At 57.8% G+C, this 19,698-nt stretch overlaps 1 protein-coding gene across 1 annotated transcript in view; it reads left to right on the top strand.

Moving 5' to 3' along the window:
• The window catches only part of PDE9A (phosphodiesterase 9A), a 96,579-nt gene extending 81,551 nt beyond the window's left edge, over positions 1 to 15,028 (top strand). The window contains exons 10-19 of the mRNA XM_036243486.1: positions 1,420 to 1,506; positions 2,824 to 2,928; positions 3,239 to 3,321; positions 4,674 to 4,830; positions 7,529 to 7,642; positions 10,069 to 10,173; positions 10,911 to 11,039; positions 12,550 to 12,645; positions 14,095 to 14,170; positions 14,936 to 15,028. Coding sequence (XP_036099379.1) covers positions 1,420 to 1,506; positions 2,824 to 2,928; positions 3,239 to 3,321; positions 4,674 to 4,830; positions 7,529 to 7,642; positions 10,069 to 10,173; positions 10,911 to 11,039; positions 12,550 to 12,645; positions 14,095 to 14,170; positions 14,936 to 14,946 — 963 coding nt within the window. The 3' untranslated portion in view covers positions 14,947 to 15,028. The remainder of the gene's footprint in view (positions 1 to 1,419; positions 1,507 to 2,823; positions 2,929 to 3,238; positions 3,322 to 4,673; positions 4,831 to 7,528; positions 7,643 to 10,068; positions 10,174 to 10,910; positions 11,040 to 12,549; positions 12,646 to 14,094; positions 14,171 to 14,935) is intronic.
• Positions 15,029 to 19,698: the final 4,670 nt, after the last annotated feature.

The raw sequence follows: 19,698 nt of genomic DNA, 5'->3' as shown, positions 1-19,698 counted from the left end.
GCCCCCCAAAACTGCATCTGGCCAACCACAAAGCAGCTCGCACCCTGAGAACGTCAGGACCCCCAGTGGTGGCTCAGCTCTCTCCCTTGGAGCAGGAGCGACCCGCCCCGCCCTCCCCCATCACACAGCAGGAGCCCAGGACTTCACGCTGCTGCTGTCCGGCACGCACGCTGCGTCAGAGCTCCCGGGGCTGGGAATAGCAGCGTGGCCACCACGCTGAGCCTGGGCTTCCAGGCTGGGCCTCCCGGTCATGTCCTGAGTCCTCCACCCTCCCATCGTCCGGCTGTCTGACTGGGACCTGCCACAGCGTCCGGGCGGCCAGGGAACAGATGCTCAGCCGTGTTACTCCTGCTCCAGACCCACCACATACGCCTCAGACGTGGCACCAGGTGGCTTCGTCTGCGAGCATCTCCAACTCTTGACTCTGGTTTCATAGCAAATGTTCCATTCAGCACGTGGGTTGCCTGGAGCGATGCATGGGCTGGCGGGTGGGGGCGGGGCGGGGGTGTTGGGGCTGCAGCCCTCAGTCCTGAGGGCCTGCCAGGTCTGTGCAGGCACTGGGGCCTCTGGCGGATGTGACAGAGGGAGGGCACAGGTGTGTGGCCCTGGGCAGAGCAGCACTCGCCGGTGTCATGCTCTGCACTCCCAGGTGACATCTTAATTGTCTCTGCTTTGCAGATCTGTCTCCCTGGGCTCTCCATCGAAGACCTGCTTTCCCAGAAAGCAAAGCCTGCTTTGTCAGACTTTCATTTATTAAAAACGATTAAATCTTTCTTTCCCCACTTAATTAGCTGCAAGGCTCTGAGCTATATTTAAATAGGTGATAAATCCTCTTTGGGACTGAAAACAAAATGCGTTTCAACGGGAGCAGGGATTTGTTTAGAAGATAGTCGGTGAAGTGAGGTTTGGGAGGGGACGCTTGCCCAGAACCGGCTCACCTTCACGTTAAGTGACCTCAAGTCCCCGTGGCCCCGGAGGGATGCAGTGAAGCATGTTCAGGATGTAAGTGGTCAGAGCCCCTTGACCGTCCAGCCCAGGCACGTGAAGGGCCTTTCTCCCTGTGTGACACGGCTCCCAGGGCTGTGTTAGACGGAGCCGAGTCCCAGGACCTCGACGGTGATGCTGACCCGCTGGGATGCTGTCTGCTGGGTGGGAATAAATGAAGTCATTTCTGATGCGGTCCTTTGGGCATAGTGTGCTCCCTGTCAGCCAGTCACCTGCCATTCCCTCTTGCATAGAATTCCATTGACCTCTGAACACTCTTTCAAACCCGCATCCTTTCTGGAGGGTACTGAACCCCCAGTCACAGGCTTCACTCTCAGGGGACCCGGGGCAGGGAGGGCTCACCCCCGGGCCTGGGACTGTAGGGCTGGGTGGCCCAGTGCCGCTGACCATCCTCTGCTCTTCCTGTGCCCGCAGATGCTGAGCTGCTTAGAGCACATGTACCACGACCTCGGTTTGGTCAGAGACTTCAGCATCAACCCCATCACGCTCAAGAGGTGGCTGGTAAGTGGCAGCCCCCTCCAATCCCTCTTGAACACAGTTTCATCCAATTACACAGGAGTGACCATCTGGGCACCTTCCTGATGGCACTGGACGTTCATGAGAGTTCTGCCAGGACATTCAGCCAGTCTGTGTCCCCACCACGCACTCTACCCCTGAGCATCCACTCCAGAGCTCAGAGACAATGGTTAGGACCAGGGCAGACAGTGCAAAAGTGTGTTGTAAAGCAGGAGTGTGTGTGAGTGAGTGTGTGTGTGAGTGTGTGCATATGTGTGCATGTTTGAGTAGTGTGTGCATGTGTGTGTATGTGTGTGAGTGTACATATGTGCATGTGTGAGTATATGTTAATGTGTGAGTATGTGTGTGAGTGTACTGTGTACATGTGTGTGTACTCATGAGTGTGTCCCTGTGTAAGTGTGCATGTGTGTGTGTGCAATGTGAGTGTACATGTGCGTGTACTCATGAGTGTATGCATGCACTGTGAGTGTGCGTGTGTGTACTCGTGAGTGTGTCCATGTGTGTGCACTGAGTGTGTGTGTGTGCTCATGAGTGTGTCCCTGTGTAAGTGTGCATGTGTATGTGTGTGCACTGTGAGTGTGCATGTGTGTACTCATGAGTGTGTCCCTGTGTAAGTGTGCATGTGTATGCATGCACTGTGAGTGTGCGTGTGTGTACTCGTGAGTGTGTCCGTGTGTGTGCACTGAGTGTGTGTGTGTGTGCTCATGAGTGTGTCCCTGTGTAAGTGTGCATGTGTATGTGTGTGCACTGTGAGTGTGCATGTGTGTGCTCATGAGTGTGTCCCTGTGTAAGTGTGCATGTGTATGCATGCACTGTGAGTGTGCGTGTGTGTACTCGTGAGTGTGTCCGTGTGTGTGCACTGTGAGTGTGCATGTGTGTGTACTCATGAGTGTGTCCCTGTGTAAGTGTGCATGTGTGTGTGTGCACTGTGAGTGTGCATGTGTGTGTTTAGCAGCAGACTTTTTTAAAAATAAAATATTGCTCAGAACCAAATATTAAAGGCCTGGTAAAGGTCTGTTGGTTACTAGGGACCCAGGTAGTCCCCCCAGCTCACCCCTCAGCTTCACGTCCCAGTGTGGCTCCTCAGACACCCTCTGAGACCCCTGAGTCCACACACGCAGGGTGAAGGCCTGGGGAGGCTCCTCCCACAGCTGCCCTCTGCCGGCCACCTCGTCCTTAGCGTCAGCAAACACGGCACACTGTCGGCCTCGGCAGATGAGGACGGGCAGGGAGCCTGGGAACAGCTAGAAGGGAGTTCGGGGAGGGGGCAGGCCCGGCCGCCAGGACCTGTCTCTCTCGCAGCTCTGCGTGCATGACAACTACAGGGCCAACCCTTTCCACAATTTCCGGCACTGCTTCTGCGTGGCCCAGATGATGTACAGTGTGATCTGGCTCTGCAGGCTCCAGGTGGGTCTCAGGGGGCCCCCCAGAGGGTGCTGCACCCCACTCAGGGGTGTGGCCCCACCCAGAGGGGACAGCCTTGGGGTTCCCTAGTGGCTTCTCCACCCTCCCAGGGAAACCTCCCAGCCCATCAGCGTCAGCGCCCTCCTAGGTGAAGCCCCTCCAATTCAATGAGCAAGTGGGCCCGCCTCACCCCACCCCAAGAGGGGGTCCTCTCCCACCAGGCCAGCGGCTGGAGGGGCTTCATCCTGCCCATATCGCTCATCTCCCACCCACTCCACCCCCTTCTCCCCACCCCACCCTGTCTCTAATCCAGGAGAAGTTTACCCAAATGGATATCTTGACCCTAATGACCGCAGCCATCTGCCATGATTTGGACCATCCAGGATACAACAACACGTGCGTGCATGATGACTTTTCCTCTTATGTATTTTTTATTTGTTTTATCTTCACCAAGGACATTTTTCCATTGATTTTTAGATAGACTGAAGGGAGGGAGGGAGAGAGTGAAACATCAATGTGAGAGAGACACATCGATTGTTTGCCTCCTGCTGGACCACAACCAGGGCTGGGGGTCGAACCCGAAACCAAGATACTTGCCCTTGACTGGGAATCGAACCCATGACTCTTTGGTCCACGGACCAATGCTCTAACCACGGAGCCAAACCAGCCAGGGCATGACTTTTCCTTTTAAAGGGCACTCGGTTCAGCTCAGTACTCAGACCAGTACCAAGTTAGAGCGGAGGCCTCCAAGCCCCCAGGGCCACCTCCGAGGACACAGCTCCTCACTTTGGGACTTTGTCCAAGTGGGCCTCCCCGGCGCAGGCCCCTTCAAGGTTGCCAAACCCTAAGAGGCTGCCACACCCTCTGCGGTCCTGGCTCCAGGCTGTGCCTCTGCAGCGGCCTAGAGCCCGAGGGGTGCCAGGACCTCCCTCCCCCTGAAGCAGGGCCTGATGCCAGACGGGACTGCGGGCAGTCCACCGTACCCCAGTCTCTGGATCTCACTCCCCCAGCCTGTTCCCAACAAGGCCGAGGCCGAGGGCTAGGACTGAGCAAGAGGCGTGTGGACGACCGGGGGTGGGAGGGGGCCCACCGCCAGCCAGGCAGTGGGGCCTTTGCTGCAACATAGATCCTCTCCCACCTCGGGGTGAAGGCACAGAGTTCCACCCCCCTAACTGCCGAAGCCCAGACCGCGTGGCGTTGGTTTGCATTCACAGTGACACACGGCTTCTTTCTACCAAACTTGTGCATTTGTGTACCGAGTTTTATTGTGTGCATGGTAACCTTGAATGTGCCCCTAAACCTTGCTGCCATTTATCAGGACCAGAGTGGATTCTGAGGTGTGGAAGTCCGTGGGCATCCACTCTCTCGCTGCCCACTCTCAGTGATGGGCCAGCACAGGGCCTGGACCACAGCATCTGATTCCTCGCCCAGGCGTCTGCCTTCTGCACGTGTTAAAATGTTTTGCAAGGCGCCATAGCAAATGACCTGGTCACCGTCAGGGCATCATAACGGAGAACTTGAGATTTCTAGGTGGTGTCCACTGGCAGGACTTGGGCTTACCTCGCTGAAGGGCAGCAGAGAGTCAGGGGAGCCGGGAGAAGTGAGCTCCTGGCACAGGCAGAGGCTGTCGCCTGCACCAGACCCTTCACCTGTCTTCCAGCCCCTACGGCACCTCAGTGTGTGGCCCTGACTTCCAGGTGCCTCCAGTGCAGGCTCTGAGGCTCCTTGCCCCTCGCCCCCGATTCCAGGTACCAGATCAATGCCCGCACAGAGCTGGCTGTCCGCTACAATGACATCTCCCCACTGGAGAACCACCACTGTGCTGTGGCCTTCCAGATCCTCGCCCAGCCCGAGTGCAACATCTTCTCCAACCTGCAGCCGGACGGGTTCAAGCAGATCAGACAGGTATGCAGGGGCAGCACTCTGACTACAGAGTGAAGGGGAGTTTGCAGGGAGGTAGTGAGCTTGGCCAGGGGAGAACCCCCTCTCTAGTTGCCGAGGTTCCTGGAAGCTCCCAGTCACAGCAGTGCCACCAAGGGTCCTGGGGAACGGGCCCTCCATCCCACCACCTCCAAGGCCACAGAGCACCCCAAGAAGAGGTGCACACCCCTGGCAAGTGTACCCGGGATCCCACTGACAGCAGTTCGCACCCAGTGTTGAACTTATCCTGTGAGCTGAGCCCTTTCTCCATGGCAGCCCAGGGAGGGAGGCCCGCAGACCCTGGGTAGCTTGATCCGAGAGCACAGTGAGTACGCAGGCCCTGGACAGACACTCCTGCTGCGTCCAACCCCGCAGAGCCCTGACCACTATCCCCTAGCCCCCAGGCGCTGTCCCTGCCTCCCCTTGACCCAGTCAGCCCCACTGTCCACTTCAGATGAGCGACTTGACACTTCTCGGGACACTGGGAGGAGGGTGAGAGCACCATCTGTCGAGAGGCAAACACTTCAACTCCCCACAGATTACAGTGCCCGTCACACAGGAGTCCCGCTGAACACGACCGGGCGTCACCCTCTGACATTCACGGGGGAGGGAAGATATCAGAGTGATTTCTTGGAGGAATATAGTAGGTTGGTTGGTAGCTACACCCCTGCAAAAAAAAACAAAAAAAACAAATACAGTATGTCCACCTCCTGACCTTCAGACCTTGTGAATATCACTTTATTTGGAAGAAGGGTCTTCACAGTTGTAATTAAGTTAGGACTCGAGCTAGGACTAGCTTGGCTATCCAGGTGGGCCTGAGTCCAATGACAAGTGTCTCTGTAAGAGACAGAAGAGGGGAAGACACCGGTACTTGGACAAGGTCATGAGATGACACAGGCAGAGACTGGGGTGACGTGGACACAGCCACGGAGCACCTGGGGCCACCAGTAGCTGGAAGAAGCAGGAAAGCTGCCCCTCGAGTCCCCGGAAGGAGTAGGGCCCTGTGGCACCTTGGTTCCAGACACCTGGCCTCCAGAACCCTTTGAGATGACCCCTCTGTCCTCCGCCACCCAGCCCGTGTTGGCAGCCTCAGGACAGTCGCACCGGAGCTGTGCTCTGACACCCACGAACAGGAGCTCGCCCGCGTGGTGTCTCCGTGGCCCCGCTCAGAGACGCACTGCATAGGCAGGCTGCACCCCGAGCTGGAAACCACGTGCCTCCGTCTGGGGGTGACGAGCTCCGCTCTGTCCGAAAACCGTCATAAACGTCGTTTCCCAACTCGTCCCCACTTCCAGGAAGTTCAGAGCTAAATACAGGGTTTAATCACTGCCGTACTGACTCACCGGTTCCTGGTACAGTTCTCCTATGTCCAGGCTTTCTGGCCTCTCGCCCACGTTTCAGGAGCCACCCAGCAGGCACGTCCGTGAGTTCTTCCGATAAGTTCTAGGGGACCTTCCTGGGGGGCAGGTAGAGGGGCAAATCCCAACACAGCGCTGCATTGCTGCTGCCCTTGCTGGCTGCCTGTGATCCACTCGACCCGGAGAATCGAGCACCTGAAACCCCTTCGTGCACAACGCAGCATCCCCTGGGAGACAGGTGCCGGGCTGGAGCAGCGCGTACCCCACAGCCCAGGTCGTCCTCGTCCTGTCCGCCGAGGGCAGGCGACAGCCTCTGTCCGGCGCTTTTCGTTCAAACGAGGCTTTTCCTGAGGGTGAAACCGGCTGTCCCAGTTTTTAATCACACTTCGTCATTGAATATTCTGAGGGCTAACTCCTCACGGGCTCAGAGCCTCCCCTGTTCCACAGTTAAATCTTCACAAGGAGAGGGCGCCGTCCAAAGTGCCCATGGCGGCCCTCCTCCCTCAAAACACATTCGAGGTGATCTGTGCTGGCTGATTCAGTTCTGCATTTGATGCCTGTGGTTTTATTTCCGTGGAGAAGTAGGACACCATACTCAACACACAGTGTATTTGTAAATGCTTGTGGGGTGGGTGGGTGGGTGGATGGACAGACCAACGGACAGACGATGTTACAATGAACAAGTTAGATGGATAAATTGACGGGTGGGTGAGTGGATTGGATGGATGGATGATCAGATGGTCATGGTTTTGAATCATGTTACCTTTAAACTACTATTTGATTACCAAGGTAATAAAATATATTAAAAGCTCATTGCATCCTCATCGGCAGATTTGTTCATAGAAGAATGCCATTGTATGTCATCAGACTTTGATCATCCCCAAGCAATAGATACACATGTAATCACATACAGATTAGATACCAGGAAAACATACCCTTGGAAAATCGGTCATTGACCTCCAACAAGATCTGGGAGGAACAAACCATGTGTCTAAATGACGAAACCAAGGTGGAGCACCGGCCACGCACAGGCAGCTGGTCCTGGAGGCCTGGACGCAGCTCCGCTGCGCAGATACCCCGGGAGGCGTCAGGCTCCCCCCTGGGCTTGGACCCCGGGCTTCCGCTCTCCAGCTGCCGCCTGGGCAGGGCCCTCGGCCTCGTCAAGTCTCTGCATCTGAAAATGAGGACAGTGATTCTTCGACATGCACATCGAGTTGACATGAGGACTCGATGACAGTGTGTGCAGAGGGCTGGGTGCAGAGCCGGTGCCCATTGAGGAATCGGGGTCACGCCTGGTGTTGATGCTCCGCTCTTTCGCTCTGCAGGGGATGATCACACTGATCCTGGCCACGGACATGGCAAGGCATGCGGAAATCATGGACTCTTTCAAAGAGAAAATGGAGAATTTCGACTACAGCAACGAGGAGCACACGACCCTTGTGAGTAGGCTCCTCTTACCTCTCGGGGTGGGGACTGGTGAACAAGTCCTCCCCTCCCACTCAGACCGGAAACCAAGACACCAGAATTCTTAACCTTAGAAGGAGGTGTCAACAGAGCTGGTTTCCAACGTCCCGGTTCTATCAGGGACCCGCCCGGGAGCCCTCCTGGGAAGGCTGTCCTGGGGCTGCAGGCAGCGTCTCGCGTCCTCCAGCTCGCCCTGGTTTGAAGACAGGAAGTGGGTCGAGGCCGTTCATCTTGTTCCGGTTTCCTGAGACCACTGAGGGCTCCCAGAAAGCACAGCCCAGGAAACACGCAGAACACTGGCCTTTGGGAGGGCACTTTGGGGACCCAGTAGCGGGGACTCAGTCCCTGACTTGGTTTCCTCCGAGACAGCTGAGCCCTGGCTGGCCCGAGCCTGGTGTCGGGGGCAGCGTCCCCCCAGAGGCCTGCAGGCAGAGCCCTGGATTGCCGGCGGCCTACAGCCCGAGTCCTGGATTGGCCCCCCGAGTCCTGGATTGGCCCCCCGAGTCCTGGATTGGCCCCCCGAGTCCTGGATTGGCCCCCCGAGGGAACAGCTAACGGGCAGCACTCACCTCGAGGGTCAGCTGGCGTTGTGCCAGACCTGAGCTGAACTCGCTGTCTTTGCCAGGTCGCACCCCCAGGCCCTCCCCTGGAGAACCAGCCCAGGCAGATGTGGGGCCACAGCCCAGGGGGACCTTCATGCCAAATCAGCCTCAGACCCTGAGTGGCAGCGAACACTTTGACTCAAACACTAGCAGTTCCGGGTGACAGTCATTTGTGTCGTAGACAGTCCCTAGGGCACTCACCTGGCTGGGTCAGGTCTCCATCTGAAGGACCCACTGTGTCCCTAAATCTCAGCAGGCTGGAGGGAGTTGGTCTCTTAGGAGGACCAGAAATGCACCCAACTGGGAACAGCACGGACAGGCTGTGGTTGTGGGGGCCTCTGAGGGGGCTGGAGAGGCCAGGAAGCCTGGAAGGAGGGGCCAGAGCAGGACCCGGAAGGCCGTGGGGGAGGAGGAGGCTTCGGCAGGGTGCTGGCTTGGCCGGGTTCACGGGCAGAGCAGAGCCCCGGCGAACCCGGCGAAGCCGGCAGGCTTGGGAGCAGAGGGCAGAAGCCGGGCCACCTCTGACGTGCGTGCAGTTTTGCTGACCCGGCGGGACAGGAGGGATCTGCAGCTGCCACTCCTGCTGGGGCAGATGGGTGGATTCGGGCCCTCTCTGCTCTTCCGTGTGGGTCTCCTTCGCCCTGTATTTCTAATGTGCCACTTTGTCACTCAAGGGTCCCAGCACTGTCTACTTTTATTACTCTTTTCACCTCTGATTCTTTTTTTTTTTTTTATCCTTGCCTGAGGACATTTTTCCATTTTTTGTACAGACGGAGTGGGAGGGAGAGAGAGGAAGAAAGAGAGAGGGAAACAGCGATGTGAAAGGGACACATCGAGTGGCTGCCACCCGCACGACCAACCAGGGCCGGGGACAAACTGCAACCGAGGTACATGCCCTTAGCGGAAACCGAACCCGGGTCTCTCTGGACCGCAAGCGGACGCTCTAACCGCTGAGCCAAACCGGCCAGGGCTCACCTCTGATTCTTAATGTCAAACAAACTCAATAAGAGTCTGGAAGTTTTGGCTAGAAGTAAATAATCAAGATTTACTCAAGGACCTTATGATTTGCACACCGGAAACAGCTAGGTACAAAAACCCAGAAATGTCCCGGAGCAGAAAGAAAGCAAAGCTAAGAGTTCTTACAGCAGATAGTACATTCTTGAGAAGAGTCTGTTCTGCATTCTTGCCCTTGGATTGGTCCAGGATGGTCATCAGTCAGGTAGCAGGCGGTCCGGGGGTGGACGCCAAGAGGTCTGGGCACGCCCAGCAGTCTGAATACAGGAACATTCCTTTCTCAGTCCTTCAGAGGTAATCAGGCAGAGGGTCACCAGGAAGTCTGATGTATGTCCCGGCATTGACCCGGGACTGCAGAGTTCAAGTGCAAGCTCCCAGGCTGGTTAGGACAAGACTGGAATCGTCTCCTCGTGCCTTAGGCAGCGTGATGTCAGTAATTAGCGGTTTGACTGCAGGGGCTCCATCATTCACCACTAACGACCTCCCTACCCTTTTTCTGTATCAACAATCAAGAGATACTTCTGAACTTTACAATGTATATTCGTATGACAGAGAGTCCTGTGTTCCGTGGGCTGTTTAACCACTCAAGGTCCGTCCGGGGAAGCAGTCTGATCCTGCGGGGTGCAGTGACTCCCCCCTTCCCCCCAGTTGAGGCTGCGGGTCTAGAGGCAGACCACCAGGGCACCACCCACCTGCCCGCCGCTCTCCTGGGGGCAAGTGCAGCCCACACAGTGGTGGTGGGTTCCAGCCTTCGAGCCACTACCTGACCCCACGTCCCCTTCCAGCTGAAGATGATTTTGATCAAGTGCTGTGATATCTCTAACGAGGTGCGCCCGATGGAAGTAGCGGAGCCGTGGGTGGACTGCCTGTTAGAAGAATATTTTATGCAGGTAAGAGTATTTTATGTGACTCTCGTATGCCCAGCAGCTGAGCCTCCCTTCGCTCCTCGTGGCCCCTGAAACGGGGTGCATGTTTGAGCCCTGACAGACGTGTCACAGTGGACTAGCAGACGGGTCGCAGGCGTGTCTCCAGCCTACAGAAAGCCTTCACAATGGGCACACGTCCCAAATGAAATGGCTGGTAGTTTCAGACATGAAAGACTAACAACCTGGAAAAGCTGTTGTCAGACTGCTACCTGTCACCACTAATTGAGCCGTTCTTAGGGGCGGACATGCCAGACCAAGGGCCTGGAGGTCAAGACCGGCCCCCAGGGTGGCCGGGGAGGCTCCGACACAGACAACCAGGCCAGCCTAGCAGAACGCTGCAAAGAATAATAAGCCACTGGCTGCAACAGCTTCATGAACCCCAGAGGCCCCGGAGGGGGGTCTACAAGCGGCTGCTACCACTGAGCATCCTTGTGACCCACTTAATTAGCCCCTGCCAGTCGCCTCCCCTCGGCCCTCACAGCACGGCCCTGCACACCCAGAAAACACGCTGTTCAGCACTCGGGATGTCATCATCTTTTCTAATAATTAGTCATTGTCATTACTCATTTACATAGTGCACAGCGGTTTGGCTGGTTGGGGCATATTAGCTCATTTTTCTCTTCCTCGAAGAACAGGGTCCCTCGGAGTCCCCAGGTCCCTTGTGTTTCCTTCTTTAATGTTGCCGTCTGCTGCCTCCCCAGAGCGACCGCGAGAAGTCGGAAGGCCTTCCCGTGGCCCCTTTCATGGACCGGGACAAAGTGACCAAAGCCACGGCCCAAATTGGGTTCATCAAGTTTGTCCTGATCCCAATGTTTGAAACAGTGACCAAGGTGAGTGACCATCACCACACGCTGGATGACACGACCGTGAGAAATACACATGTGCACACACGCACACTCGTGTACACACATGCACATTCACATACATGTGCATGTGAGCCATGATTGCCTGCCCACCACCCCGCCTGAAGTTGCCCTCCCCCGTAACACTAGCACACCCAGAATGCACCCTGTCACTCCCCACTCACCCTGCCACCTCCTGCTCCTGTGACCTGTCACCCAGCAGCACAGCCACACAGCCACCTGGCTTCCCCTTTCTTGGCCACCATGGCCAGCCTGCCAGCTCCCATGGAGACCTCCCCCACAGTGCCTCTCAGAGCGCCCCACGCCCCCCACCCCCAGGACATCAGAAGAACCTCTGAACCAGTCCCCATCTCGTCTCGCCCCACTCCACCCTGCACGTGGTCATCACCAGGCTAACCCTCAGGAAGGAGACTGTGTGCACCTCTCCCCTGAACCTTCCATGGCTCCCCACTGCCCCACACAGGGCCGTGGTCCCCCACCCTCCCTAGCACTACGGTCTTGCAGGATGGCCCACAGCTCCTTGTCCCCGCCTTCCTTCCAACCTGTACCTCCAAGTCCATCCTCCCTTTGCCTGCCCGTCTTCCAGAGCTGCACCCTTCCTTAAACACGTGGCCCTCTTTCTTTTTTTTTTTTTTTAATCCTCACCTGAGGACATTTTTCCCTTTTTTGTTCAGATAAAGTGGGAGGGAGAAAGAGGAAGAGAGAGAGAGAGAAACATCCATGTGAAAGGGACACATCGAGTGGCTGCCACCCGCACGACCAACCAGGGCCGGGAACAAACTGCAACCGAGGCACGTGCCCTTAGCGGGAACCGAACCCGGGTCTCTCTGGACCACAGGCTGATGCTCTAACCGCTGAGCCACCTCGGCCAGGGCGCACATGGCCCTCTCCCTTCTCCGGGAACTGCCTTCCTGGACCCAGCGCTCACTCCGCAGACTGGCGCCTTCGGGCTGCAGTGACGCCCAGACCCTGCCTCCCGCAAGGGGGAGTGCGGCTGCATAGGGCTGGAGCTGGGGGGGGGGCACCCTGTGCTGAGTCTCAGATTGAGAACCATCCCAGGTAGATGGGCTGGAAGAGAGGCGCTTAGGCTGGAGGGCAGGTATGAGCGGAGTCTGCTCCAGCCTCTGAGGCTGTCAGGAGCCTCATGGGTGAAGTTGGCCTTTGGAAGGTGGGAAAGCGCAGCATGGACAGTCGGGGGACAAAGGAGGCAGAAGGAGTGGCTTCTCCCAGTCCCTGTGAAAAGCAGGAGACAGCGGAGACCTTGGAAATAGGTGGGCAGGCGGCAGGTGCGAGGGGCTCCGGGAACCAGTGACCAGACGGTTCCCTAGCAGGCTATGCCCCGGGGGCTCCGAAAGCGCCCCTTGGACGGAAGCAAATTCCCTGTGTGATCCACTGAGACACAGGACCTGCCGCCTGTTTCCCACGCGTGCCCTGTCCCCTCCGTGGCGGACTGATGGCGAGCCCGTGTCTCTTCCAGCTGTTCCCCGTGGTGGAGGAGAGCATGCTGCAGCCCCTGTGGGAGTCCAGGGACCGATACGAGGAACTAAAGCAACTGGATGACGCCAGGACGGAGGTAAACGTGCCTCCGGGGTGCGGGCCAGCAGGTGCCTGGGTTGGATCCGCACTGCTGACGTCACCCGGGCGGCCCCTCTGGTTGGCGCTGGTTCCCACCCAGAGAAAAGACAGGTGGATCACATCAGGGAACTTAATGTGCTTAGATGTCAGGTGGCAGTGCTGCCACCCGGGAAGTGAGCGAGCGACAGCCTCCACAGCACCTCCATCCCCTCCCACGGCGCCGGCCCCAGGTCCTCCCCCTCCCCCTCTGCCCAGGGCTGACCTTGCACAGTGAGAGCCCGTGGGAGAGACGCTCCCCCGGCGTGGGAAAAGCTGCCACCCACGCCCCAGTTCTAGGCCACAGACTCACGCGGTTGTTCGGCCCCTCCCGGGGGTCAGGGAGACAGACTGGGCCTTTAGGGTGCTTTGGGGACTGATAGTGTTTTCAGGGGAGGTCCAGGTCACAGGCTCAGAGCTGGGATAGAGGTTTCCCACCAAGTCCCTCGAGTTAGTCTGACCCAGTCAGAACTCCGGGGTGCACAGATCTCTGCGTCGGGGCCCCCTGCCTCTTGAGACCACCAAGGACCTCCCACCTGACCTGCAGCCACCCAAGGTGTGGCTTCCCCTCTCTCCAGGGGCCCTGATGCAGCCGGAACAGTCTCCCTGCTGCCTCATACTTTGGCCCCATCTGGCCATGGCTGCCCTCACCCCACCCCACCCTGGCAGGGCCCCCCACCCTGACTCTGTACCTCTTCTTCACTGCTCACTCCAGCCAGGGCCCCCCGCATTGCGGTGCCCCACCTGCCTGTGCCACTGGGAACTCCCGCCACGCCCTGCTGAGGCTCGTCCTGAGTTGTCCCACCTCTCAGCCCACTGGGTGCGGGACGTACCATAGGTGCTCAGTAAGCGCTTCAGGGCCCGCTGACAACAGGCAGCGGTCTCCGTCCCTCTAGTTAGACTCTAGCAGAAGGTGACAGACAGGTCCTGAAACTCCAAAACCTTAAGGGCAAATGATACAGAGGACAGAGGTCAGAAGAGGTGGCCCCTGCCCAGGCCCTCTACAGGAGAGCCATGGGGCCCCGACTCTCCTGGGGCACCCACGAGTCATCCCATGAAGGCCTTGAGTCCCCAAGTCCCAGCCCTGGCTGCCCAGAAAGGACAGCTCGGGAAAGGAGGCGCAAGGGCCGTGGACTCCGCGCTCACCACCGCCAGTCCACGGCCGTGCGCACTGCAGATGGCGTGGGCTCATCGTCCAGGGCGGGCGGGCTGCGCCTGGTGAGGCCCCCATGCGGGGAAGGGGACCCATGTGCAGAACCGTGTCTGAAAAGCCCACACACGTCTGTTCTAGCACAACGAGGTTGCAGGTGTGAATCTCAACTTCATATTTTAGCATCTTCAGTCAACAGGGAGCTCCTGACTCACTCGCTGTCCCCCGAGCCTGACTGTCGCCTTCTCTGTCCTGTTACAGACGAAGACCGAGGGCCTGGCGGGCGGGGGCGCCGACAAGTCGAGGGAGAAGAGCAGAGATGTGAAAAAAAGTGAAGGTAATGCTGTTCTGCATTGAGGTCAGGGTAGTCCCCACCAAAATGGAGCCAGCCGGGGTTGGAATCGGGGAGGTGGGGGGAGGAAATCTGAATACCACTCATTTTAAATGGATGCAACTTTTGTTCCTGGCCTGTACTGACTGGAATGGGGCTCTGAAGGAATGGGGCATGCTTTCGTTAAGAGAGAAAGCTCAGTCATTAGCATGTGTACCACCTTCTAAGGCAAAACGCCTTTTTAAAGCCTCTCAAAGGAAGTGGGTGCTCGCATCGCTGCGATCATTTCCCCGAGCGCTTGTTGGCACGAGCCGTTCAGCCAGTCCACGCAGAAGACACGCAGCCCATTCGGCCAGAACAATAAGGTTACAGCACACGTGTGGCTACAGGTCACTCGAGAGAGGCGTATATAAAGCACTCCAGGTGCCGGGCATGAGAGTGGGTTTGGTTTTATCAGAGGAGCAGAGGCCTCGGGGCCGCAGGCCAAGGCTCTAAACCAGAGGGGATCCGCCCGGCCCTGTTGCTGTGTTAGCAGTTAGCCCCGCAGAGAGCAGGTACAAAGAAGCCCGCAGTCAGCGCCAGCTTTTCATTTCGAAATCAGATCGTATTTTTGAATGGCTTGGGAAAGGGATCAAAATTGTTTTCTTTTGCCAAAACCTGTTCAACATTATGTCCGATGGCCTCGTTTTCCAAACATAGTCTGTGTGTAACCCTGTGACCGTGCGCCACGGCCAGCACAACACAGACCCGAAGCCATTTCCGTCCAAGCAGACGGTGCCTGAAGGAAGCAGGAGCCGCCGCGGTGTTCTCGCTGTGTCCTGGGCCCGGCCACCCGACAGATCCCTCCACGCAGGGAGAGCCGATCCTGACCCCCTGGCACCCCACGACCACGTTTTCTAAGAACCATTTTGTTCATTGATACAAAAAAAAAAAAAGGAATTCGTGATGCTGTACAGAATTTTTATTTTTAAACTGCCTTTTAAATAATATATTCTTATACAGAAGCGGGTACTGTACTTATTCTTTGGCGGGGTAGTGTGTGTGGCAGGCCGTTCTCGCGTGGGGACGAGGACGCGTGCTTCTTCGCAGCTGCACCCAGAGCGCCTGCCCAGTGGGAAGCGACGCGTCCTCCGTGCAAACTCAGCATTGAACGTCAGCGCTGCCCGGGGCGCAAGGCGCGTGCGTGTCCTGTTTGTGAGCTGCGAGGGGAGGTGGGGACCTGAGGCAGCCGGGCCACCCTGTCCACAGCATGGAGTCCACGCAGGACACAAACATACCGCAGGCTAGTGCCCATTCACGGGAAGGTGGCCACTGAGCCTTCAACTCGCAGCGAGAAAAGGAGCTGCACTGACTCAGCACATTTGAGGGTGTCCATTGCAGGGGAGGAAGCTGCCTTTGGTTGGGGGACAGGCACGGGGAACTTTCCAGGTGGCACTGAACCCACAAAGGGAGACCCAACCCCGGCTTGTTCTCCGTCAAGCTTTGCCGAGCTACATGCACCTACTAAGCTGTCACTCAGAGCCCCACGCCCGTGTTTAGACTCCTCAGTGCCCCCAGGGATGTGGGCTCCATCCGTGCCCCCTCTAGGGACAAGATAACCTGCCGGAGGGCCCCCACTCTAAGAGCCGACTTTTAAAGGGCGTTGGCATCGCCTGGTTGGTTGTTTCCTCCCGGGTTCACACCGCCTAGGTGAATTCCAGAATATGACTCCCCATCCTGGCAGCGTTCATCCTGAGCTGTGGGATTTCCCTCCTCTTCTGAGAGCTGCCGTTCCGAAGCTCTGACGCCCACAGCAGGAGAAAGTCCCCTCCCAGGCTGTGTGCCTGCCCTTTCTTTTAAAAACACTTGGTGGCCCTGGCCCGCTTGGCTCAGCGGTTAGAGCTTCGACCCATGGACTGAAGGGTCTCAGGTTCGATTCCCAGTCAAGGGCACCTACCTGGGTTGCAGGTTCAATCCCCAGCCCCAGCCAGGGTCATGTGGGAGGCAACTGATCACGGTGTCTCTCACATTGAGGTTTCTCTCTCGCTCCCTCTCCCCTCATCTCTCTAAAAATCAATGGGAAAAGATCCTCAGCTGAGGATTAACAACAACAATAAAAACACATGGTGGCCCCCTGTTTGTGCCAAAGCTGGGCCTTCCTCGTGGCCCCGGAGTCAACCCACAGCACAGCCTGGCCTTTGCCATGGCACCGCCTGTCCCTTGCCATGGCACCGCCTGTCCCTTGGCTCCTGCCCTCCCCCCCTCCCTCCTGTCCTCAAGCGTGTCTGGTGCCCGTGTGGATGTCAGGTGCTTGCGGCCCACCCCCTCGAAACGCCAGGAATGCAGGATTGTTGTGAAGCACGTGATCCTGTATTGCGTGTGGTCACACAAGGCACCTGGGAACCTGCAGAAAGAGCTTGGGCGGCTCCAGGGTCACCTCTGACAGGCAGCTGGGAGCCACCGCCTTTGTGACCTGCTTTTTGGAGGAGGCGGCCCTGGGTCCTGTCAGGTGGTCCATGCCGTGAGCCAGATGAAGGTCCAACGAGGCAGCATCCACACCAGGGGCAGCGTGGCAGAGGCCCCGTGGCCGTCGAGCAGGCGGCCTGAGAGCTCAGGGGTGGGGGAGAGGGCTGCCAGGTGCACAGGGAGGCTGGGAGGCCGGGGCAAGGCAGGGCCTGGGCGGAGGAGCTCCGGGGAGTCTGCAGGATGGGCCACACTGGAGACTGGAGGCCAGGGAGGGACACACCATCACCGTCAGGGAGAGACGGCAGTGGGGTCTGAGGGCTGGTCTTGGGGGTCAGTTTTGAGAACGAGGGGGAGATGTCCACCTGCAGTCACCACCGAGTGGACTCAGGCTGACCAGGCCGGCCCATGCCCTGCGCCTTCCCCGGCTCTGACACCCACCCACAGGAGGGTCCTGGCCACCAGGCCTGCCCCGGCCCTGCGGCTCCCAAGGAACTTCCAACTGCCCAGGCGGACTGAGGTGACTCAGCGTTTATGTAGATAGGCACCCGAAAACAATAATTTCCCAGGTCCTCTCGCACCCTGGGGCTGGCCCTGGCGACTGGTCCATGTTGGGCTGAGACATTCGCCAACCGAGTCAATGAATTTGAGTTTGGTTGCTCCCCCAAAGAATCATGTAAGAGGAGAAAGTCATGTGTGTGTGGTGGGAACGGGGGAACGGGGACACTCGTGTACATCTGTGTGTGTGCGCACGCGTGTTCGTGTGTGAGCGTGTGCGCGTGCATGTGTGTGCACATTTATACGCAGTGCACCTACTACACACCAAGCCTCCTCCCCACTGAGAGAAAGAAAGTTAAAATGACAAAAAGGTGGCAGGCATCTGTCCTTGGCACGGTTTCTCAGACCTGGCAGCACACGTGGCCGTCGCTGGGGAACAAGGGGCAGGTGCGCGGGCGAGGCGGCGGCGCCCGGAGGAGCAGCGAGACGCGGCAGCCTCCTCAGCACCTGGCGGCTCTTCGTGGCAGTGAGAGCCCGGGGTAATTTCTGCTGTTTTCCTTAAAAGCAAATTAAAAAATTTTTTTTCTTTATTGATTTGAGAGAGAGAGAGAGGAAGGGAGAGGGAGAGGGAGATAGAAACATCAACAAGAGAGAACATCGACGGGCCGCCTCCTGCACGCCCCCCACTGGGGATCGGGCCCACAACCTGGTCACATGCCCTGACTGGGAATCGAACCGTGACCTCTTGGTGCCTGGGCCAATGCTCAACCACCGAGCCACACCGGCCGGGCAAAAGTAATTTTTTAAAAGTTCCAAATGCATTGGACTTGCCCGTGGGAATGGGACAGAAGGAAATGTTACGTGGTGGTCGCTGGCGGGCTGACCTGCCCGTTCTCACTGCCGCTGGTAGGTGCCAGAGATGCTGCTGTGTGTCCCGTGGGCGCTGACAGGCCTGCAGGAAGGGGTGGCAGCGTGGACACAGTGCCCAGCACTATGGAAGCTAACGCTGGCTCCGGGGCCAAGGCTGCCCGCCAGCCTGATAAATGCGGTGGGCTGACCAGTCACCGGCTGGGAAGGAACCACACTGACATGTTCCTTCTGTTTATATGTCGCCTGCTCGCCTCAGACAGGCCCACCCGTCCGGAATGGGAACCCTGGGAAGCGTCCAGAGGTCCCCGCCCGCCTCCTGCTATGCCATCCCCTCTCCGGGCGAGGCTGCTCCCTCCTCCTGCGCTGCCCAGCTTCTGCCAGCAGGATGAGGGTCATCCAGGGGCCGTCTGTCCTGGGAAGAGCCCGGCAGGACTGGGTTTGAACCCTCTGGGGTTTCTCTGCCCCCCGAGTGTGGGAGCTACACACTGTCTCAGTGCCCTGTGGCTGCCATAGCAAAGACCACAAGCGTGGGGGCTGCAAACAACCGGATTTTATTCTCAGTTCTGAAGGCCAGAAGTCAGCGTGTGAGCAGAGCCTGCGGACTCGAGGGGAGAACCCTCCTCACCTCTCTACCAGTTCTGGTGGTGCCGGCAGTCCCTGGGGCTCCCTGGCTTGTGGCAGCGTCACCCCAATCTCTGCCTCCACTGTCACATGGCCTCCCCCCCGCGGAGTCCCTGTGTCCAGATTTCCTTCTTTAAGGACGCCAGTCATTGGACCAGGGCCTAGCCGAATCCACATGATCTCACCTTAACTTGATTGTCTCTACAAAGAACCTAGTTCCAAATTGGGTCACACTCATAGGTGCCAAGGGTTATGTTACTGGGCAGGGCGGTGGGGGACCCTTCCAACCCCTGCCTCCTGATCTGTCACTCCCTCCCTCTCTGGGCTATGGCGAGGGTTAGACAGATAGCGTGCCGAGTGTTCGCCGGCCTGCCTCAGCTCTCCCTCGACGTCACGCAGCCTGCAGAGCCTGCCTCCGTCTCCCCACAAGGTGAAGGCATCATCGCACGAGGCCATCACTGGCGTGCACGCCCGCCGGGGCAGGGCTGTAGCTCTGTCATTTGGGGGTGTTTTCTCTTGGTCACGTTTCCCCAAGTGAGCCAGGGTCTGAGGAAGGCAGAAAGCCACCTGTGGGGAAGGGGGACGCAGACTCAGGGTACGAGGCAGATGCAGGAAGGGATGGCGGGTCCCTCCCAGAGGACCCTGCGCTGGGTGCAGAGTGACTCCGCGGGAAGAACGGATGGAAATGGGTCAGAAGGAGCAGGTTGGAAGAAAGCTAAGAATCCAGTCCAGCTGGTGTGGCTCAGTGGTTGAGTGTCGACCCTGCACCAAGAGGTCGCTGGTTCGATTCCCGGTCAGGCCACATGCCCAGGTTGTGGGCCCGATCCCCAGTAGGGAGCATGCAGGAGGCGGCCAATCAATGTTCTCTCTCATGGATGTTTCTCTCTCTCTCTCTCTCTAAAAATCAATAAAGAAAAAAAATTTTTTTTCAAGAAAGCATCCTGTTCACCCTTTAAAATGGTAGGAGAGCAGGGTCACTCAACTTTCTGAGAAGTTTGGAGGAGATTTGGAGTTTTCAGGCAGCTCTGAGCAAGGTGGATACAGTGTCTTCCAAGTGGCCGAGACTTGGAATAAACCAGGGAACAGCCACAGGATGTGACCGT

This window comes from Molossus molossus, unplaced genomic scaffold, assembly GCF_014108415.1.
Source record: "Molossus molossus isolate mMolMol1 unplaced genomic scaffold, mMolMol1.p scaffold_m16_p_5, whole genome shotgun sequence".
NCBI classification, from domain to species: domain Eukaryota; kingdom Metazoa; phylum Chordata; class Mammalia; order Chiroptera; family Molossidae; genus Molossus; species Molossus molossus.
The sequence above is the reverse complement of the archived record's forward strand: the minus strand, read 5'-3'. Positions and strand labels throughout refer to the sequence as shown.